Consider the following 20543-nt stretch of genomic DNA (forward strand, 5'->3'; position numbering starts at 1 on the left):
TCAGAATTTACCTCAATAGACGGGAGATTTTATACCTTGGCAACTGTAGCTACCATAGACCATCATTTAGTTTTTGTTTGTGCTTTTAGACTCCGCGCACACGGGCGACAAAACTTTTTTGTCTCCGTCGCTCGGTCTATGGGCTAGTATGAAGGTGCGCACACGAGGCGACGCAACTTTTCATACAAATACGAAAGTTGCCGAGCAACTTTGTCGCCCGTGTGCGCGGAGGCTTACTGACTGACGTATATTTTGACATCTATAAAAACTTTGTTGTATATTTCTAAACTCCATACTTTGTTGTAGATGGTTGTAGATCTAGAAGTTGTTCATATGGTTCAAATATATTCTAGAATTGCCTAAAGTATTCTGTCAATCACTCTAGGGTATTTTTCTTTCTTTTTCGTATTTGAGTATTGTATTTTGAGATTAAAACCGAAAGATACGAATCAAGCTAGGAACATACTACGCGGACGTCCGTCGTAAAACGACCGCGACCGCGACCTATCAGTGTGCACGGAACAAAACATCCAGAGAGCTAGATTTCGATCGGACGTCCGTGCGCTCAAGGCCACGTCCGCGTCCGTCGACCGATAGTTTGCACGGTTATGTGTATTTCCATTGTCCAGATTCCCGTCCGCGGTCGTTTTACGACGGACGTCCGCGTAGTATGTTCCTAGCTTTATGCTGTGTACACCAGCAGAATGTGTATATACAGCTTTAATCTATGGTTATATTTTGCAAATAATTTTGTTGTATGGCAAGATCACCGCAAAAATGCTATTTTGATTTTGCTTCCCGCCGGCCTCTGACGGTTTGCTTTTGGCACGTGCAATTTTCATTCATTTTTCTTAAAAAACAAGTCCGTACTTAGAAAAATAGTTCAAATACTGATGCTGACTGTTGGGATAAATCATTTCGGTAAGTGATTCAATAATAATTTAGCACCGCGAGATCGATTTGTATTTTTGCACGTGTTGTGTATCGTAGACTGCAAAACAACCATTTGCCATTGCCAGTCAATAGCTACGATATGGATTAAGAAAACCGATCACACTCTAATTAGTGCATTTTGATTACTTCAAGTGTTATTAACGTTCGCGACGGCGATGTGTGTAATGTATAGTTATCAGCCGGGTCATTTGTTTTTGTTTACCTGCAGATAGTTACCCGTAGATACAATGTCGCCTTCACCGATTCGGTACCGCGGGCCCTGGAAAAACCACAAGCGTTCGTCTGAGCCGGACCGCTGGCTAGACGAGATGGGGTTTTTCAGGAAGCACACGGCTAGGGACTCGAGTTGCCTGTTCAGGGCCGTGTCTGAGAACATCTTCAACACACAGCGATACTTCCACAAAGTTCGGCTGGATTGTGTACAGTTCATGGCTTCACAGAGGCACCTGTTTGAAGGGGTAGCATATTTAATTTATTGTTCAGTTATGTTTATGTTTTCTGTCCAATTTTCATCCTAATTTGAGTATTTTATGTTGTAGTCATTGACTTGCCCTTTCGAAAATTATCTCAAAGAGATGTCCAATCCTTCTGAGTGGGGTGGGCTCATTGAAATATCTGCCATGAGCCATTTGTATGGGTAAGATTTATTTTACCTACCTTCAATTGATATTTTTATCTACCTTCAGATTTAAAGTTATTTGACATTATGATTACAGACGTGATTTTGTGATATTTGAAGCCAACAAAGGCCCACAAACAAAGATTTGCAATGGTTATGGAGACACCATATTTCTGTTCTATTCACCCGACACCAAGCACTTTGATGCGGTGTACACAAAAGAATTCATTAATACATCATCATTTTGCCAATGTAAGTTTGTTTTGGTTATGATTCTAATTCTTCCTTAACATTTTGTTGAAAGTTATATTTTGTTACCAAGGCTATAGAGGTAAAACCTGGTTAAATTATCTACAATTTTTAATTATATTGTAAAATGTTGTACAATGTAAACTCCTTGTTACTGAAACATGTTACACATGTGAGGTCATAGTTGATACTTATAATAAGAACCTGCTTACAACATTATAATATGTAATACAAAGAACCATTGTTTTGACTAGACTACTGGGTGACCAGGTTTTCTCTTTAAATTGCTTAATCATTATTATTTTATCTGTAAATCATTTTAATACTGAATGTCAAGCACTTATTTATAGCACTAGTATATGAAATCCTTTATGACGGAGTGTACCAACTGAAAGACCTGTCCTATGCGGTGGATAAGATGCTCCATGACAAGATGGGCACCAATCACATTGAGTACTTCATGTCTGAGAATGTGGAACGCCGCAAAAAGAAAGAGAGGGCCAAAATCTTCATAGAATCTTCCAATGAAGATGATAAAGACAGGAACAACAATGCAGTGGCACTGAAGTGTATGCACCACACTGACAATCTGGAAAGATCCAGCCTGCTGAAGGAGTCTTTGAGCATCTTTGTGTTCAACCGGAGCCTTATTCAGCTCGAAAACGTCTGCATGAACTGCCTCAATGTCAACAGCGCTAAGGACCTCCTTGACAACGGTATAACACCATTCCCGTACAAGGTGGCTAAAGCATTGGATCCGGACATATACCGAAACATTGAATTTGATGTTTGGAGCGAGCTCAGAAGAGGTATTACATCTTCTTATTACTTTGTCAGTGAGACTGGGCTCGCAATAAACATGAATATAATTTTACAGAGTTGCGTTATGGAACTAGATATTCTGATGGGACAACCCTGCAAGTAGGGGTGTATTGCCGGTGTAGGATGCAACCGGATCAGAAGGTTGCGTACCACTGCTACATTCAGGAGATGCGTCCGGACGGAGGGCCGTGCCTGGTGTTCATCCAGGAGCTGGGCGAGAAGCGCGTGGTGAACTACGAGCAGCTGGAGCCCCTGTCGGAGTCCGAGGCGCGCCCGTGGGCGCCGCCCTACCGCTACTCGCGCGCTCATCACCTGCCTACTTTAAGCCAAATGTTGCAACAGATAGGTGTTGTATTGTTTGTTTATTTTAAGGAATTGACATCAGCCAATATGCTTCTTGTAAATTTAGGTTTTGTTGGGGAAGTTGTACAAGCTAAGTGTCACCAGATTTAAAATTATTAAGCACTTGAAACCACAACACTTACATATTTTAAGTCTATAGTTTTAAGTCTAAATTCGCTCGACATATTTTACTCTGTACCAAGGATCATTAACAATATACTGAGCAATATGGCAAAAGTATTTTTTTTTAATCTGAACATTGGAGTCTTTAAAGTTGCTTTTAATTCTTACCCCCCTTTCACGGTACCCAGGCAACATCACACGCAAGCAAAGTCTCACCAAGACTCGCAAGAAGCCGGACGAACCTAAAGGCCCGGAGAAGGCCAAGAGCCCCCCGAAACTGGAGTGGAAAGACGTCCCGGAGGACCAATACCAGACAGATATCAATTTGTCTACGTACCAGCACTTGGATTTTGCGAACTTTCAACCACTGTCTGTTAGTCGGAGTCTAGTATTAAAGTAGTTGTAGGAGTATTTTGTACATAGCCTTCATTATGTATGGGTTCAAGCTCTTGTTTTTTTTTTATATGTAGCTTTCCATGTGCTTAAGTGCAATAAGGTCGTTTTCATCTCAAATTTCAACAGAAAATTTGATAGAAATGTCCTTATTAGGCATGAAGAATAAGGCCCCCTTCTTTGTGGAAAGACACATATCATAAAACAGAGTTTATTGAAACAAACAAAAAAAAATCTATAATTTATTTCAATATTTTCAGTTAGTGTTCCTCTAAAGATATTTCGAATGGCTTGTACTTTAACATTCTGAAGGTTTTATAAGCATGTCACACCCATGTTTTTTTTTAAATTTATAATTGTTACTGAGTATTAAAATGATACAAACTTAATTTTTTTTTCATTGTTTTTATATGAAACTTCCTTTTTTGGGTGTCTGAAAAGTGAGGTGCTTATAAAATGAACCATATCGTAGCTATTCTAGTAAGTACACCTAGTTAGTTAGAATGTAGTTTAGAAGTAGTTAGACGTAGTTAGAAGTTAAACTCGGTGATTAATTGGTATTATTGTAGTTCATAAATTGGTTTAAAGGATAACTTAAATTGTTATTGTTTTTCTTAGTATATATACTGAGCTGCAATATTTCTAGTGGGGACGTTTATCGACAAAAAGAGGCCAAACCTTCTTTTTCTTGACCAAAGCATGAAACTTGGCACAGTTGTTCCTTATATCAAAATAAGCCGATTAAGATCGGGAGCCTTCGGGAGCCTCCCCCCTGGGGCTCGGGAGGGGGGGTCAAAGTACCGCTTCACCCGGCTTGCTTTGAAAAATTCTAACATAGCCCGTTTAGTTCATAGGTCATGTTTGGTATCGTTTTCGAGTAAATCAATAACGTAGAATTCATTTTTGGTACTAAAATTATGATTTAATGGTAAATAAAATTAAAAAAAAATTAAAGTTTGAAATTTTCATCTACGATTTACAAATTCAAGTCATCATAAATGTCAAACTGTTTGCTTTTTCTACAAATAAAAAATATGATATGAAAGCCTATTTAATATAGATTATGAATAATATAACTTTTACCCACCTTTACTAACGTTAAGTTTCATAAAAAAACTTTAAGCCGCGCGGCGTCGGGACGCCGCGAGCGTAATTTTAAAATACCTTTATTTTAAAAAACTCTATTAGAACCCGTTTAGCTATTAGGTCATATTTAGTATCGTTTTCGAGTAAATTAATAACGTAGAATTTAGTTTTGGTACTAAAATGACCATTTAATGTTAAATGAAATAAAAATAAAAAAAAATCATTTTCTGTGAGTTGCAAATTCAAGTCACGATAAATGTCAAACGGTTTGCTTTTTCTATAAATATAAAAATATGATATTAAAGCCTATTCACAAAGGATAATACGCGTTCACCTACGCGAGCTTAGACTGTCTGCGGGGAACGCGCCTCTTTCATATATTTGATCGCCAGTGTCAGAGGTGTGTTAATGCATAAATAGAAAAAGATTCATTATTATTGACGTGTCGACAACGGCAACACTCGGGTCGGACCACACGATCTAAAGACCGACTGTACCTGTTATTTATTCATTGTATTGTAGTGAATCCTGAAAGAAATTTATATAATAGTATTTTATACAATCGTGATATAATACAAAACTTTTCAGTCGAGTACCATGTGTAGTACGGTACGAGAGTGAAAAGCTTAATTATATCACTATTGTATACAATACTTTTTCTACGAGTCATCATCTTCATCATCAATGGACGGAAATATCACCATTCATGCAAGTTAAAATTAATGTCAATAGAGTCGTTCACCGTTGTATCAACATCGAATTACCTAGCAACCAATTGTTTGTAATAACCGTCTCTGATTGGCCGATAACGCGACAGATAAAAAAAATGTGTTTCAGATGCAGGAAAATTTGCCAGGTATCGCAAATTAGTATAGAAATTGTATGAAGTTCTATTTTTGAAATTATTATAGTTAACTAAAGTCAATTATAATGAGCTTATTATAATTGAGTCGGAACTGCCATAGAGTATCCAACACTGAAAAGTTAGCACTTATAGTTTAGTCTGTGGTGTCCTAATTGACAGATTACTCATACTCATACTCATACTATACATTCCCTTCACAAAAACATAGCTGGGTACATATGGAACTGCATAAAAAAGGCTCTACCCTCTTTATGCAGTTGCATCGGTTTTTGCAACCTGATTTACATTTACATCTTGTAACTTCTAAGCATATACTGGCCACTTCAGTGTTGTCTGACCAGTGTGGTACCCATTCGTCTCCTTCTTCCTTCCATCCCCAAGAAGACGGACTTGGCAAATTTTGGTGTGGCACCAACGCCAACGCCTGACTCCAAACAAGAACGCCCTGAGTCCCATTTCTCAAAACTGAAAGTTACAAGTTACAAGCGGAAGTCTCTTTCCAACTTGTCATATTAGACATTGACAACCAGTTGAAAATTGTAACTTGTAGCTTCGAGAAATGGGCCCCTGGTACACTGTGCGCAGTATATGCTGATCCAAGGCAGCCTCTGAAGGAGGTATGTTCTCCAATTGTCGATCTTTTTTGGTACCTAAAGAGGTAGGTACTTCGACCACTCATTCACCGTTGCGCAACGACTTGGTCTGAAACAATATGTGCATTATCATTTTAGAGTCTACAACTATCAAATTACAACTTTTTGGTGGATCACGTAACCTTCAGTATTACCCACTTACGTTACGTATCATAGAAAATTATTACAAACTTTAGTAGAATCTGATTTGCCTCTGATATTGCTCCATCTTGTAATAGTTTGACACCTTGGGTGGCCTGGCTAAGCTTCAAAGCCAAAAGAAAACGTTTCTAGATTAGACATAGTATGGGATAGGTACGATAAACGCAGCTTGAAACGATCAACAAGGGAGAAACATGGCCACCCAAGGCTTCAAACTATTACGAGATGGAGCAATATCATAGATAGGCTAATCAGATTCTACTAAAGTTTGTAATTATTTTGTATGATAGGTAAGTGTGTAATAGTGAAGGTGATCCACCAAAATGTTGTAATTTGATAGTTGCAGAATCTGTTTAAATAAAATGACGATGCACATATTGTTTCAGATCAAGGGTCCTTACGCAACAGTGAATGAGTGCCGCAAGAACCTCTTTACTAGAAAAGATCGACACTTGGAGAACATACCTCCTTCCGAGGCTGCCTTACTTCATCATATACTGCCATTTGTCTAAGACTGGGGCTAAAGACATGCCAACCACACCCTTGCTGCCGACGCATTAGGACACCACGGACTCCACTGTCAGTCTATTGCTGGCCGAATTTTGTGACACACTGCACTTAACGATTTAATCCGCAAGGCTCTCGGCACAGCGAACATGCCGACAACCCTCGAACTTGTCGGCTTGTCAGCAGCAGACGGAAAGCGGCCTGATGGTTGCTTGCTTTTGCCTTGGTTTCTGGGACGACCCTTGGCGTGGGGCGTGACCTGTGTGGATACCTTGGCTCCGTCCAACGTCTAACGCTCGGCCCAGAAACCAGAGACTGCTGCTGCAAAACGCCCAGTTTAAACGCGCAAATATGCATTTTTAAAAAACAACTACATATTTGCGGCAATTGCATTTGAAACATTTGGACCATGGTCATCAGACACCAAGCAGTTCGTAAAGGAAGTTTCCACCAAACTTGTCTGGGTGTTTGGTGACATATTTAAGAGAAAAAGCAAACGGTTGACATTTTTGTTGACTTGAATTTGCAAATTATAGATGATTTTTTTTAAATTTATTTACAGTTAAATTATAATTGTAGTACCAAAAATAAATTCTTTGTTATTAATTTACTCGAAAACTATATCAAACATGACCTAATAGCTAAACCGGGTCTAATAGAGTTTTTAAAATAGAGGTATTTTAAAATTACGCTCGCGGCGTCCCGACGCCGCGCGTCTTAAAGTAATTTTTTAGTGGAACTTAACGTTTGTGAAGGTGAATAAAAGTTATATTTTTTATAATCTATATTAAATAGGCTTTCTTATCATATTTTTTATTTATAGAAAAAACAAACAGTTTGTCATTTATGATGACTTGAATTTGTAAATCATGGATGAAAATTTCAAATTTTTAAATTTTTTTTAATTTTACTTATCATTAAATTATAATTTTAGTACCAAAAATGAATTCTACGTTATTGATTTACTCGAAAACGATATCAAACATGACCTAATAGCTAAACGGGGTCTAATAGAGTTTCTAAAATAAAGGCATTTTAAAATTACGCTCGCGGCGTACCGACGCCGCGCGTCTTAAAGTAATTTTTTTGTGGAACTTAACGTTAGTAAAGGTGGATAAAAGTTATATTTTTTATAATCTATATTAAATAGGCTATCATGTCATATTTTTTATTTATAGAAAAAGCAAACAGTTTGTCATTTATGATGACTTGAATTTGTAAATCATGGATGAAAATTTCAATTTTTTTAATTTTTTTTATTTTATATACCATTAAATGATAATTTTAGTACTGAAAACGAATTCTACGTTATTGATTTACTCGAAAACGATACCAAACATGACCTATTAACTAAACGGGGTAAGTTAGAATTTTTCAAACCAAGCCGGGTGAAGCGGTACTTTGACCCCCTCCCGGGCCCCAGGGGGGAGGCTCCCGAAGGCTCCCGATCTTAATCGGCTTATTTTGATATAAGGAACAACTGTGCCAAGTTTCATGCTTTGGTCAAAAAATTTAAGGTTTTTCAATAAACTCCCCAACTATTCATGGACATATGACTGAAATTCATTGAGTGGTCATGCACTTTTGCGGATGTACAGTCACGTACAAAAATGTTACGTTGCGAAAGACTTTTTTGCGGTCTAAGTTGAGTAACATTGTCGGTGACGCTGATCGTACTATCCCGTCCATGGTACTTTAGTAGACCTTTTAGGTAGTTGTAACTTAGACGGGGCAGTATAATCTTTGTAAAGGACACTAAGTTTTGTTTAGATTCTAATGAATATCATGATGCCTACTAAAAACGCCTACCTTTCAGAAACTTTAAATCATGATTTTAAAAGTCCACAAATCTTGAGAAAAAGAAAGCGCTCTAAACAAATCTCAAACGAAATAAATGTAATTTCTATCAAACACTAACCCGCTTAAGTTGTAAAAGGCGGCATCACCATAAAACACTGTTGCCGCTAGCAAACAATTTTTGTCGCGTTTTTTCAAAGTTAACGTGTTAAAGGATCTCTCCAGTTACAATCACAAGGGTCGAGAGTAGCACTTCATCTCCGAGCTTAAGTGGTCGCTCCGAGTTGAGCGTGTCACTTCATTTGCGAGCGCAGTTTTAGTTTTAACTTCGGGAAATATAGTTCACTGTTTTACGTTATAATACTGTTCGATATAAACGGTTTCCAAATTAGCTTACCTAAAAATTAGTGCTTGCACTAATTGTTGAAATTACTATAATGTCTAGTGAAAGTAGCGAAACATCGACTCCTTTTGTTAAAGGTTGTGTTCAAAAACGGAATAAATTTAGAAAGAAGGTGATTGTCCATTATTTTGTGTAACACTATAGGCAATGATCAAAATTATTAAGTAGGTTCACCCCTTAAAAATTAGCGGTAATTTTTTCACAACAAAACTTTACGTAAACGATAATTTACAATAGTTAACTTCAATCTTACATTTTTTACGACAGGTCCATTACAAAGTTAAAATAACCTAATCACCACAAAATAAAAAAAATGAAAAATCCCCCGACCGCGACATAGTAGACCGATTTTCATGAAACATGGCTAAGAACACTCCCGACTAACTCAGCTTTCAGAAAAAAAAAACTAAATCTAAATCGGTTCATCCGTTCGGGAGCTACGATGCCACAGACAGACACACAGACAGATAGACAGACAGACAGACACGTCAAACTTATAACACCCCGTCGTTTTCGCGTCGGGGGTTAATTAACCTAGACGGTAGGGTTTAAATAAACTGCGTATTATGTACCTCCTACATACTAAACGTAAACAGTTGTCTTGTAAACCGAAATTAGCAGATTTTAAGCTCCACCACATCGCCCTTCAAAGAATTGATTTAGATTTCCCCGTCATGTAACTCAAATCAAATCGGGTTTCAAAATGTGCGAGTTATATTTCAGGTTGAAGTAGAAGCGCTGCCCCTGATGGTGGACTGCCGGCCCGGCGCCGCCGCGCCGCACGAGCTCGCCCACTCCAACGGCGACAACCATGCCCCCGTCAACCAGGTACGTCACAACCAGCTGCAGAAACAAGTAGGATTGACTAGTGTAGACTACTGACGGCGGCCGCACGACCTCGCCCACTCCAGCGGTGACAACCATGCCTCCGTCAACCAGGTAAGTCACAACCAGCTGCAGAAACAAGTAGGGTTGACTAGTGTAGACTGCTGACGGCGGCCGCACGAGCTCGCCCACTCCAATGGCGACAACCATGCCCCCGTCAACCAGGTACGTCACAACCAGCTGCAGAAACAAGTAGGGTTGAGGGTTGACTAGTGTAGACTACTGACGGCGGCCGCACGACCTCGCCCACTCCAGCGGTGACAACCATGCCCCCGTCAACCAGGTACGTCACAACCACCTGTAGAAACAAGTAGGGTTGACTAGTGTAGACTGCTGACGGCGGTCGCACGAGCTCGCCCACTCCAGCGGTGACAACCATGCCCCCGTCAACCAGGTACGTCACAACAACCTGCAGAAACAAGTAGGGTTGACTAGTGTTGACTGCTGACGGCGGCCGCACGAGCTCGCCCACTCCAGCGGTGACAACCATGCCCCCGTCAACCAGGTACGTCACAACCAGCTGCAGAAATAAGTAGGGTTGACTAGTGTAGACTACTGACGGCGGCCGCACGACCTCGCCCACTCCAGCGGTGACAACCATGCCCCCGTCAACCAGGTACGTCACAACCACCTGCAGAAACAAGTAGGGTTGACTAGTGTAGACTGCTGACGGCGGTCGCACGAGCTCGCCCACTCCAGCGGTGACAACCATGCCCCCGTCAACCAGGTACGTCACAACCACCTGCAAAAACAAGTAGGGTTGACTAGTGTAGACTGCTGACGGCGGCCGCACGAGCTCGCCCACTCCAGCGGTGACAACCATGTCCCCGTCAACCAGGTAACATACTCGTATCTCTTAAGGCTAGTACGCACTAATGGTCTAACCGCGTGCGGTTGCGGCAGGCCGCATAGTTGGTGCAGTGTTTGCAGCTCCGATTTTATACATTCCTACCTGCTGTGCTGCTGGCCGGTTGCGGCTAGCCGAGTAGTGCGCACCTACCTAGCCTTAGGGCCAGTTGCATGAAATGTGTCAAAATATTTTTTATGACTACTTATATATAAGTAAGTACCTCATAAGTACTAACATTATGCGCCCTACCCGGGTGTCATGTACTGACTACCTCAAACTAACACCTTCTGTAATGCACATGACTTTAATGTTAAATAAATGAAATAAATGAAATGAAATGAAATATATATTTTTGTTTGGGTTGGGTCCTCTGTCCCTTATCATTCACTTTGCATCTTTTGTAGTCTAGACGGTGTTTTTTCCTCTAGCATACTTCAGATATGTTTGTACATATTCGCAGGCCGTGGGAGACGTGGGCGCGCACGGGCTCGCGCACGCCGCGTCGCCGCCCGGCCCGCGCACGCCCGCGCCCGCGCCCGCGCCCGCTCCGCCCATGACCAGCTACTCGGGTAAGTGTACGCACTGAAGTGTTGTAAAAATGTAAGCTCGTGGATTAAATGTTTGCAGCGCGGCGTACTTTGCTCCCAATGGAGTAAGAGGATACTTAAGCTAAGTGTCTATGAATTATCTCTCACCGCTTGCGTTCTGTAAGAGGATACTTTTAAGCTAAGTGTCTCGGATATAATCGAAAGTCTGAAAGGAATGGCATTTTGTGAGAGAGGCGTCAAGTTATCAGCGAGTTGTAACACGGTCGAAAGTTTGGCACCTTCGGATGAGATCAAAGTGACTTTCTTTTAGACTGTTTTCACAATTTCCGATTCGATATCGTATATAGGACTGATATCCACACTAATATTATAAATGGGAAAGTGTGTGTGTCTGTTTGTTTGTCCGTCTTTTACGGCAAAACGGAGCGACAAATTGGCGTGATTTTTTAAGTGGGAGGTAGTTGGAGGGATGAAGTGACATAGGCAACTTTTTGTCTCTTTCTTACCCCCCACTTTCCTAGGAAAGTGGGGGGTATGTATGGAGCATTCCCCAATTTCCGAATTTAATGCGAGCGAAGCCACGGGCAAAAGCTAGTTCTAAGAATAATGTGAAAGAAAACGCTCGTAAGGTTTCAATATAACATAAGGGTTCGATGATGACGAAGACGGTTGTAGTTATTCGAGTATTTTATTTTTATTTTATTTTATTCGGAAAACCAACAGCTTAAATATCTAAAACTAAGTTAGCAAAAATGTGTATCTGAAAAGCCAATTACAGGTTTCCACAGATAGGATGCGAAGGTAATTTACAGGCTAGCACAAAACAATCAGAGATTAATGAGATAGCAGCGTCAGGACATGCCACGGAAAAATAATGAGGTATTGATTTGATACCACAGACCAACCCCTATAGACATCCATTACAAGACGACTCGCGGTCGCCAGCCTTCCTAGTATTTGCACTGATATAAGCGCGGGCGCTCGCCGTGCCCGATCAGTATCGACCAAGTAACAGACCCGAAAGCAGCGCGTGTTTTTCGCACTAAAAAATTGGAAAAGGGTATTTTGATGCCTTAAAGATGTCCACCTGTAGTGTGAAATGGTGTGGAAAGGTAACAAGAAGCTCAAATTTAAAAACAGACGGCATTACATTCCACAAATAAGTCATATTTATAATTTATTCAGAGCCGGCATAGGTCAACTTACATTGGCCACTTACGCGTCAGTAGAGGGACAGTCATACTTCTGTCCCTTTTCATCTGGCGCGACTGCCCGCCGTCCTTGAAACGGCCAATCACAGCGCGCTTAACACATTCCCCGCCCGCTCCTCGCACCCCAAACACTGGTGACTCGTATCGCGAACAAAATATACAAGATTTCTACTCTATAGGAGGTTCTCTGTGTTTGATACATATTAAACTTAATAAAAACGAGACCTATCTTAATCTTCTGCTGGCGGGGAGCAAAGAAACTAGATACTATAAGGTTCTTTATTAATGCGGGTTTCATTAGGTGCAAACGTATGTGAGGATTATTGAGGTGTTTCTGTTTTATGTGGTCGACATCCTTTTACATATATTGTACCTATAAGTTAATGAAGTTCCAGTGGTCGGGGGTGGGGGTGTACCCGTGAACGCGGGCGCGGCGTACGGCTACGGCGGCTGCGTCAAGTCGCTGGTGTGGTGCGCCAGCCCGCCGCCGCCGCCGCCCCCGCCGCCGCCTGTCAACCCGCACGTGGTCAAGAGCGTGCAGCCCAACGGAGCGGATCTGCCTATGAACGGTAACTAGATCGATCATTTTAACAACAATTTTTTTTTATTTGTTTGAATCCATTTTTTCTTGCCTGTTATTGCCATGATTACGGTCCCCTGAGTCACGCTGGTTTTATGCAAAATTATGCTACTGAAATTATGAAAGAATGCATGTAGTCCGTGTTTGTAGGTGGCAAATTAACGAAAGGGCTTGTTAACACCAGAAAAATGCATGTTTGCATAGTTTAAGTGGCATAATTTTGCATAAAACCAGCGTGACTCAGGGGACCGTAACCGTGGCAATAACAGGCAAGAAAAAGTTGATTCACCCGTTTGTATTTTTAAGTAGTCACACGTCACACTACTATTATAATTTATATTATATCACTTTTTCTTTGTATTACATTTATTTAATGTTTAACTTGATCATTGCTTCACCACTTTCCCTATTCGAATGAAATATGTTGATTTTTCCCTTCAATGATATCTTTTTCATTCAGATATCCCGACGCTGCGCTACTACTTCAACCTGGGCGTGGAGTGCATGTGGGCCGCCTACGGCGCGCCGCCGCCGCCGAGGCACTACTCGCCCCGCGACCTCGCCATGGTATGTACTGACTGTTGCTACTGCTCACCCACCATCCTCCTTGCGTCATCCCGGCATTTGCCACGGCTCATGAGAGCCTAGGGGTCCGCTGTGACTACTAATCCCAAGATTTGGCGTAGGTACTAGTTATACGAAAGCGACCTTATTGGGAATTAGTCCGGTTTCCTCACGATGTTTTTCTTCACCGAAATGCGACTGGCAAATATCAAATGACACTTCGTATAAAAGTTCCGAAAAAGCACTAAGGCAAAAATGTCTCTCCAAAAATTAACTGAATTGTGATAAATAAAGTATGCAGACAATGCAAGATTTTCTTGTCACTTAGATTAAAACATAACTGTTCACATTAATAATGTAATGTAAAATTGACAGGACATGCAGCAGATATCCCTGCAAGACCGAGCACCAAGTCAAGGCAACAACCAACATGAGCACAACAAGCATAAGCCTGACAACAACAAGCCTCCCATGCAGGGCAAGGGGAATGGCCAGCGACCGCTGCTGGGACCGAGGTCAGTATGGTTCTCGTCTTCTGAGGAAGATAGATAGATAGATAGATATACGTTTATTTGTTTGTCACAATATACACAGAATACACAAAAGAAATAATTTACGAAAAAGAATTAGAATACATAATAAGCAAATTGGAAAACAGGAAATTACACAGATTTTTACCATAGCGTACTATGATACTGTGCGCGTCGCAACAAGACAAAAGGGTTACGGCTCAGTATTACGCTACGCCCTGAGCCAGCAGCACTGATATTCTGCCGGAATCAGATCAGGTCACGATAACACATAATTGATTGAATAAGAAATATTGTAAAGAGATGAAAGTATATACCTAAAATATCTATAAATAATTGCCTATGAAACGAGTGAGATGAATGCTATGATGAATAGAAATGTGTGTTTGATCTGTTAGATCGATAGATAGTAAAATAATTGCTACAGCTAGAGCTAAAGCTAAATCTAAAGCTAAATCCGGTAATCTGCAACCAGGTAGCCATAAGGGATACCCAAACTTTGTTTTTCTAAAAGATATTTTTTTAAATGACGTTTAACGGAAGGAAGACTTTAGCATTGGCAACAAGGCTTGATTTAGACGTGCGAACTCGCATGCGATTATATTTACATTGCGGGCTGTTGAGGTTACATACAATTTTGCACAGCCATCAAATACCGCAATGTAATAAAACTTGTATGCTAGTTTTCGTACCGTCTAAATGTGCCCTAAATCCTAGATTTGACATAGACAGTACTTTTACGAACACAACTGCCATTATTTAAGAGTATTGTAATTGTTTTAATTTTAGACATTTTTCAATAAATTTATCAATATCTTTTATTTTTATTTAACATATTAGAGTGCACAGTTATTAGACCCTACTGGGATAAATCTGGTTTTCTCATGATTTATTCCTGTCCTGTTACCAAAAAACTATGGGTAAATAGTTACATATCAAATCTCATTAACGTAATCTTGTGAATGTATCATAACCGCTGCTGGCGGTGCCAACGGCGCGCAGTGTCACGCAAAAACTCACCGCTCCTTCGAGCTTTGACACTTCTCAATGCGCTACTGACGTCAGCACCTTATTGAGATTTGTTTGCATGGAGATGGAAGACAGTGTATCTTGAGTGTCTGAGGTATTGTGAGACGATGGATTAGGCCTCCCACGGTCGGTGTATAAGTATGTATATAAGTATTTGTATATTATTTTATCGCACAAGCGTTCTTGAGCTTACCGTGGGACTCAGTCAATCTGTGTAAGAATGTCCTATAATATTTGTAATATTTTCTTGAAATTGTATATTTTTGTCTATTTTAGTTTATTCGGTGTATTGGTGTTTTATGCTAGTAAAAACTAGTGCCTACGCCAAATCTTGGGATTAGTTGTCAAAGCGGACCCCAGGCTCCCATGAGCCGTGGCGGATAACGCAAGGAGGAGGAGGATTGGTGTTTTATGCTGTAATGCCGTGTAAATTTATACAAATAGATATATTATTATTCTCTTGCAGGTTCAAACGCGGGAACCAAGATGGATCCATGAACAACCACCAGAACAAGCCGCACAACAACAACGTGCCCAACAAGGGACCTAACAACCGGTATGTATTCATTACCACCACAGTAACAGCAAACTTTCATTGACTTGTGCGTGCGGCCTCAGCGCACGCTCGGCTATTGGCTGGGTGCGAAGTAGGTGGTGGGAGAACCACAAATCGATCGCAGCGCGCATTGTGGCCAAAAAAGGAACCCTCGGCAGACCGACTGTCACTTTTTACAGCGAAATTTACGTATCCGTGCATTTAAAGTAAAAATAAATAAATATGCGTCGCGAATCGCGATACTTGCTACGTAGCTAACTGTACGAACACTGGGAAAAACAGTGACAAATTTTATAAATATCACAGATGTCATATAAACCATAGATCAAGCAAACGTATCTACTTAGCGTGTCAAATGAACTCAGTGAAATCCACTGAGTTGTCCGTCTTTAATCGCAGCTTGCAGCTGTCGGGCGTCAATTTTTGTAAGTTGAAGTCAACAAAAACATTAAAAATGCCTCGTTACATGATATTTAATTGCAACAACATAAAACTTATCAACACTCAAGGGCCTGAGACATATTTAAAATCACAGGCAAGTAACAACTTCAGTACAAAATCTGACACGCTCGGCCGCCATACAAATAAATGAACTCGTTTCTTCTATCTAAATCTAATTCTGTGATAAATATGCACAAGCAAAAAAAAACGAGACCAACAAATGAAATAGATAATCGCTGTAAGAGGAAATAGTATTTTATGCAACAGGCGTTTAAAAGAGGTCAAAAAAGACGAGTGGCGTGGGTAACAATTTGAGGCGAAGCCGAAAATTGTTATTAAGACGCCACGAGTATTTTTTGACTCAGTTAAACACCGTTGCATACAATACTTTTTCTACGACCATGCACTTACTTTTGAATAGTTTTCTAGAATAACTTTCGTGAAATTCGCACTGTTTCCTACAAGTATTTTGACTTGTCCTCTGCAATGTTTCTGCACTCACCCTGTCGCTCGCACATCGGCCCGCTATATCCCTCAAGGCTACGTCACAATGCTGTAAGAGTTATATCGTATGCGTGGGTGCGCGGGGCGCCGGCCGGGGGCGGGCATCCCACATGTAGGGTTTTAACGATCTATGCACGACACGGTAAATGACGAATAACAACACGGGAGTAGAAAAAAAATATTTGTTTATTTATTTACTCTTCGTATTGACAGAAAGCCATTTGGCGTTTCAAAGTCCGCCGTAGATGTAACCGCTAGGTGATGCTGTCACCGTGCACCCAGCCAATTGGGCGTGGTGCGGTAGTGTAGCTCAACAATTTACAGCTCTACCACAGTATAATAATGAGTACTATCATACAGTATGGCCACTTACGCTCCCCGCTGAAAGTGCCGCCCACCCCCTCTCGGTTATCTCACAGTTACCGCTTGTCAAAAACGCGAACAGTCGATCTGTCATATTTCACTCATAGAAGCATGGTACGCGTTCATTTACATGAGGTTAGACTGTATGCTAGGAACGCGCCTCTTTCATATATTTGATCGCCTGTGTCCGAGGTGTGGCTCTACGGTTACATAGAATTAAATGAGTATTTGACTTCAATGGGTGTATGGTCCAACTAGCCACGTGTGGTGTAGTGAACGTCCCTGGTTTGCAGCCGCAACTCGGTGCCGGAGCCGCGCGCGGGCTACGAGGAGGCGGGCGGGGAGCCGGCGCTGATGCCGCTGCCGTACATGCCGTACCCGCCGCCCATGTACCCGCTGCCCTACTACCCTGTTGAGGACCCAGGTTAGTCGAATGTGCTTATTTTTTACCTGCATACAATTTCAAATGTGCTTGCGATTTCCTCAGTCCTGAGGAAATGTTTTAAATGGACGATCTTGGAAGTATAATTGCTGTAATAATTGCTTTGCCACTAATTTGGCGACCGTGACAGGACATCACGGTAGCCAGATACGGCTACCTTGTTTTACGTTATTTAAGTAAAAAAGTACATGAATTTTATTTTTATTTATTTGGTCAAAGCGGACCCCAGGCTCCCATGAGCCGTGGCAAATGCCGGGGTACCGCAAAGAGGATGATGATAGTCGTATGGAAAAAAAAATAGAAACTTTTTATAAGTACGAATTCAGTAAAAAAAAAAAACACCTAAAAAATGCCTCGTTACATGATATTTATTTGCAACAACATAAAAATTATGAACACTCAAGGGCCTGAGACATATTTAGAATCACAGGCAAGTAACAACTTCAGTACAAAATCTGACACGCTCGGCCCCTATACAAATATATATATGAACTCGTTTCTTCTAGTGGGCGCTAGCATAGATTTAAGGCCTGTATGGCTGTGTAAGGGCAAGTACGTTTTGCGCGCGAGGCGTGCGGCCAGTGTGGAGCCGGCCGTCGATCGTAACGTGTATTATAGAGACGGTTATTCCCCTTAGCGATGCTGGGCATGATGGGCGGCATGGGCTACGTGAGCTACGAGGAGTCGCTCCCGCACTACTACCCCGCGCCGCACTACCCGCCGCCGCTGCTGCACCCGGCGCCCCCCGGCACGCACGAGCACCACAAGTAACCGTCCGACACGTCTACTGTTGGAGCCGGACCTCAGTCCCGCCCGAATGCCGAGCGGTCGATTGGTCCGTTAGGGTCGGTGCACCCAATAAAATAACAACTTCCAAAACGCCTTTGCCGCGTGACGTCGATATGTCCGTTAACTTTGATCGATGCCGCGACCTAAAGGTACTAAAATGCGTTTACACATTATCCGATCCTTTATCGAATGTAAAAATGAGGGCCGGTCGCATCGAACCATCTGTCACCGTTAAAGCGTTCGTTAAATTTTATTGTGTGGAAACTGGAAAGTTCCATAGACGTCTGCCGAGTGACGATGATGTGTCTGTCAAATGTGGTCGATGAGACTGGCCCTTAATGTGCAAGATATCGGTTCCGCGTCCGATATTGAATTAGATAATGTAAAAACGCACTCGGCTTAAGTTTCGAACTACTGAAGACGTGAACTTAACGGCGACAACCTAATTTTAACCGACGTGCATTCCGACGAAATTCACGGTAATAAGTATTGACGCACTGAGCGATTCATGAAAGATAGCACTAATAAATAAAATGTATGTCTCAACCGATACAACGGTCGCTCTGACTGTATACTATCAACATACAATAAAAGTTTCGTCCGATCCATTTGTGCCAACTTCCATGAATTGACCAATCGACCATAAATTTTACCAAGGCTCACTTAGACTGCAATGGTTTCAACAAAATTATTCTCCTGACACCTGTAGCATACGTCATATCATATATAACTTTGAATAACGACACTTCAACACTGACTATGGACTAAAGTTTTAACTTTGCGTAATCTTCTACTCAAATTTAAGAACTGTGTTTCACCAAACTTATTCAAAATTCCTACTAATAGGTATAAATTGTCATGTCAGGAGGGCATAATGTCCCACATAAAGTATACTCCTAAAGACTATTGAATGATCTTCTTTAAAAATAACTCTGTTCGTTCTCATAATAGTTATAAAATGTAACTTGATTACACTAAAATCTTTTACAATCGCATACACAATGACTTTGTAAACGTGTTGAGAACAGATATTATTTCATGAATCTCAATTTATACTCTGTAATATCTAATAACTTTATTGACAATAATTTTAGAAGCCCTCTCGAATATTCCGACCACATGTCATCCTGTATAAATCATAGCATAGTCGACTCAAATGTTCATAGTCTAGCAGTAGCTTTTATAAGTGTCGTGATATCGTGATGTATACAAACCCCTCGTTCGAATTATGTCAATTTTCTGCACATTATAGGGTTAAGTTACGAGTATATGTCACTACGAGAAGGAATGCTGTATAGCAGGCATAGGGCAGGTTATCCCTTAATTATATTTGGTAAGGCAGCTTAAACGAAGGTTAAGGAGGTTCACTTATTTGCGTTTTACTAATTTTAAACAGGCTAATTCTAGTTCCCTAGTTATACACCAAATTTTGATGAATATATTTGATATATATGAATAGATTGATATGAAAATCCTACATTTAAATAAAGTTATGATTGCCAGGTGTTAAATTCTGAATATTTTCGGGAAATCTCTTGCTATAATTTAGACCTGGTATTGTGTAGTCAATATAAAACTATCTGTTCTGAACCATACGACTAACAAGGTAATATATTCTAAACTTTGAAAATCTAACGCAAATAAGTGACCTAAGTGCAATGTTATGTTGACAACGAAAATGCTCATCGAATTGGTATATGGTTATTTGTAACTGAGCCGTCTTGACGGACGGTCTAAACGAGGTCCTACGAAAAACGAAGTATAATTCCTCTTTATTTGACACGCGTGGAAATGGAAAAATAAACGCATTTTCGGAAATAGCCGGTTTATTTCCAAAAAAAACCAGATTGCATCTTCTAAATGATAAAGCAAATTTTGTATCGTTTTTCGAGGTGCCAAAAGCGAGCAAGTTTTTGAACCACGTCTAATCGCAAATTACAAAAATATAATTGCTAAATATCATCACATTTTATTGTCCAAAAATAAAGTTATAAATATAGCAACAGGTTAAAAGGAAATAGACAATTAAGATTAAATAGTTACTTAAAAATTTCAAGTTAAAAAACCGGCCAAGTGCGAGTCGGGCTCGCGCACAAAGGGTTCCGTAGCAGCAAAAAAATTACAGTTAAATCAACCTATCTCAAAAACTATAAGAGATACTTTGATCAAACCAAAAATCGTTGAAAGAGTTAATTAGCATGCATCACCTCTATTTTTTTTAGAATTTTATACCCCGTAGTTATAAAAATAGAGGGGGGGGGACATACTTTTTACGACTTTGAGAGCTGATATCTCAA

The 20543-nt window shown here is 40.6% G+C and overlaps 1 protein-coding gene across 2 annotated transcripts; it reads left to right on the forward strand.

Moving 5' to 3' along the window:
- Positions 1–1098: 1098 nt before the first annotated feature.
- LOC125229436 (putative bifunctional UDP-N-acetylglucosamine transferase and deubiquitinase ALG13) lies at positions 1099–20311 on the forward strand. Of its 2 annotated transcripts, none has more exons than XM_048134271.1 (14): positions 1099–1412; positions 1494–1591; positions 1671–1825; positions 2173–2631; positions 2700–2990; positions 3298–3482; positions 9678–9782; positions 11150–11258; positions 12844–13017; positions 13489–13595; positions 13968–14107; positions 15618–15707; positions 17309–17439; positions 18095–20311. In XM_048134271.1, the coding sequence occupies exons 1-14, from the start codon at positions 1182–1184 to the stop codon at positions 18226–18228; spliced, it is 2409 nt and encodes an 802-aa protein (XP_047990228.1). In that variant the 5' UTR covers positions 1099–1181; the 3' UTR covers positions 18229–20311. The 2 variants fall into 2 exon arrangements, with proteins under 2 accessions (XP_047990228.1, XP_047990227.1); XM_048134270.1 differs by having other exon boundaries at positions 1100–1412; positions 12838–13017.
- The last annotated feature ends 232 nt before the right edge of the window (positions 20312–20543 follow it).

The sequence above is a fragment of the Leguminivora glycinivorella genome, chromosome 9 (genome assembly GCF_023078275.1).
Source record: "Leguminivora glycinivorella isolate SPB_JAAS2020 chromosome 9, LegGlyc_1.1, whole genome shotgun sequence".
Taxonomy (NCBI): domain Eukaryota; kingdom Metazoa; phylum Arthropoda; class Insecta; order Lepidoptera; family Tortricidae; genus Leguminivora; species Leguminivora glycinivorella.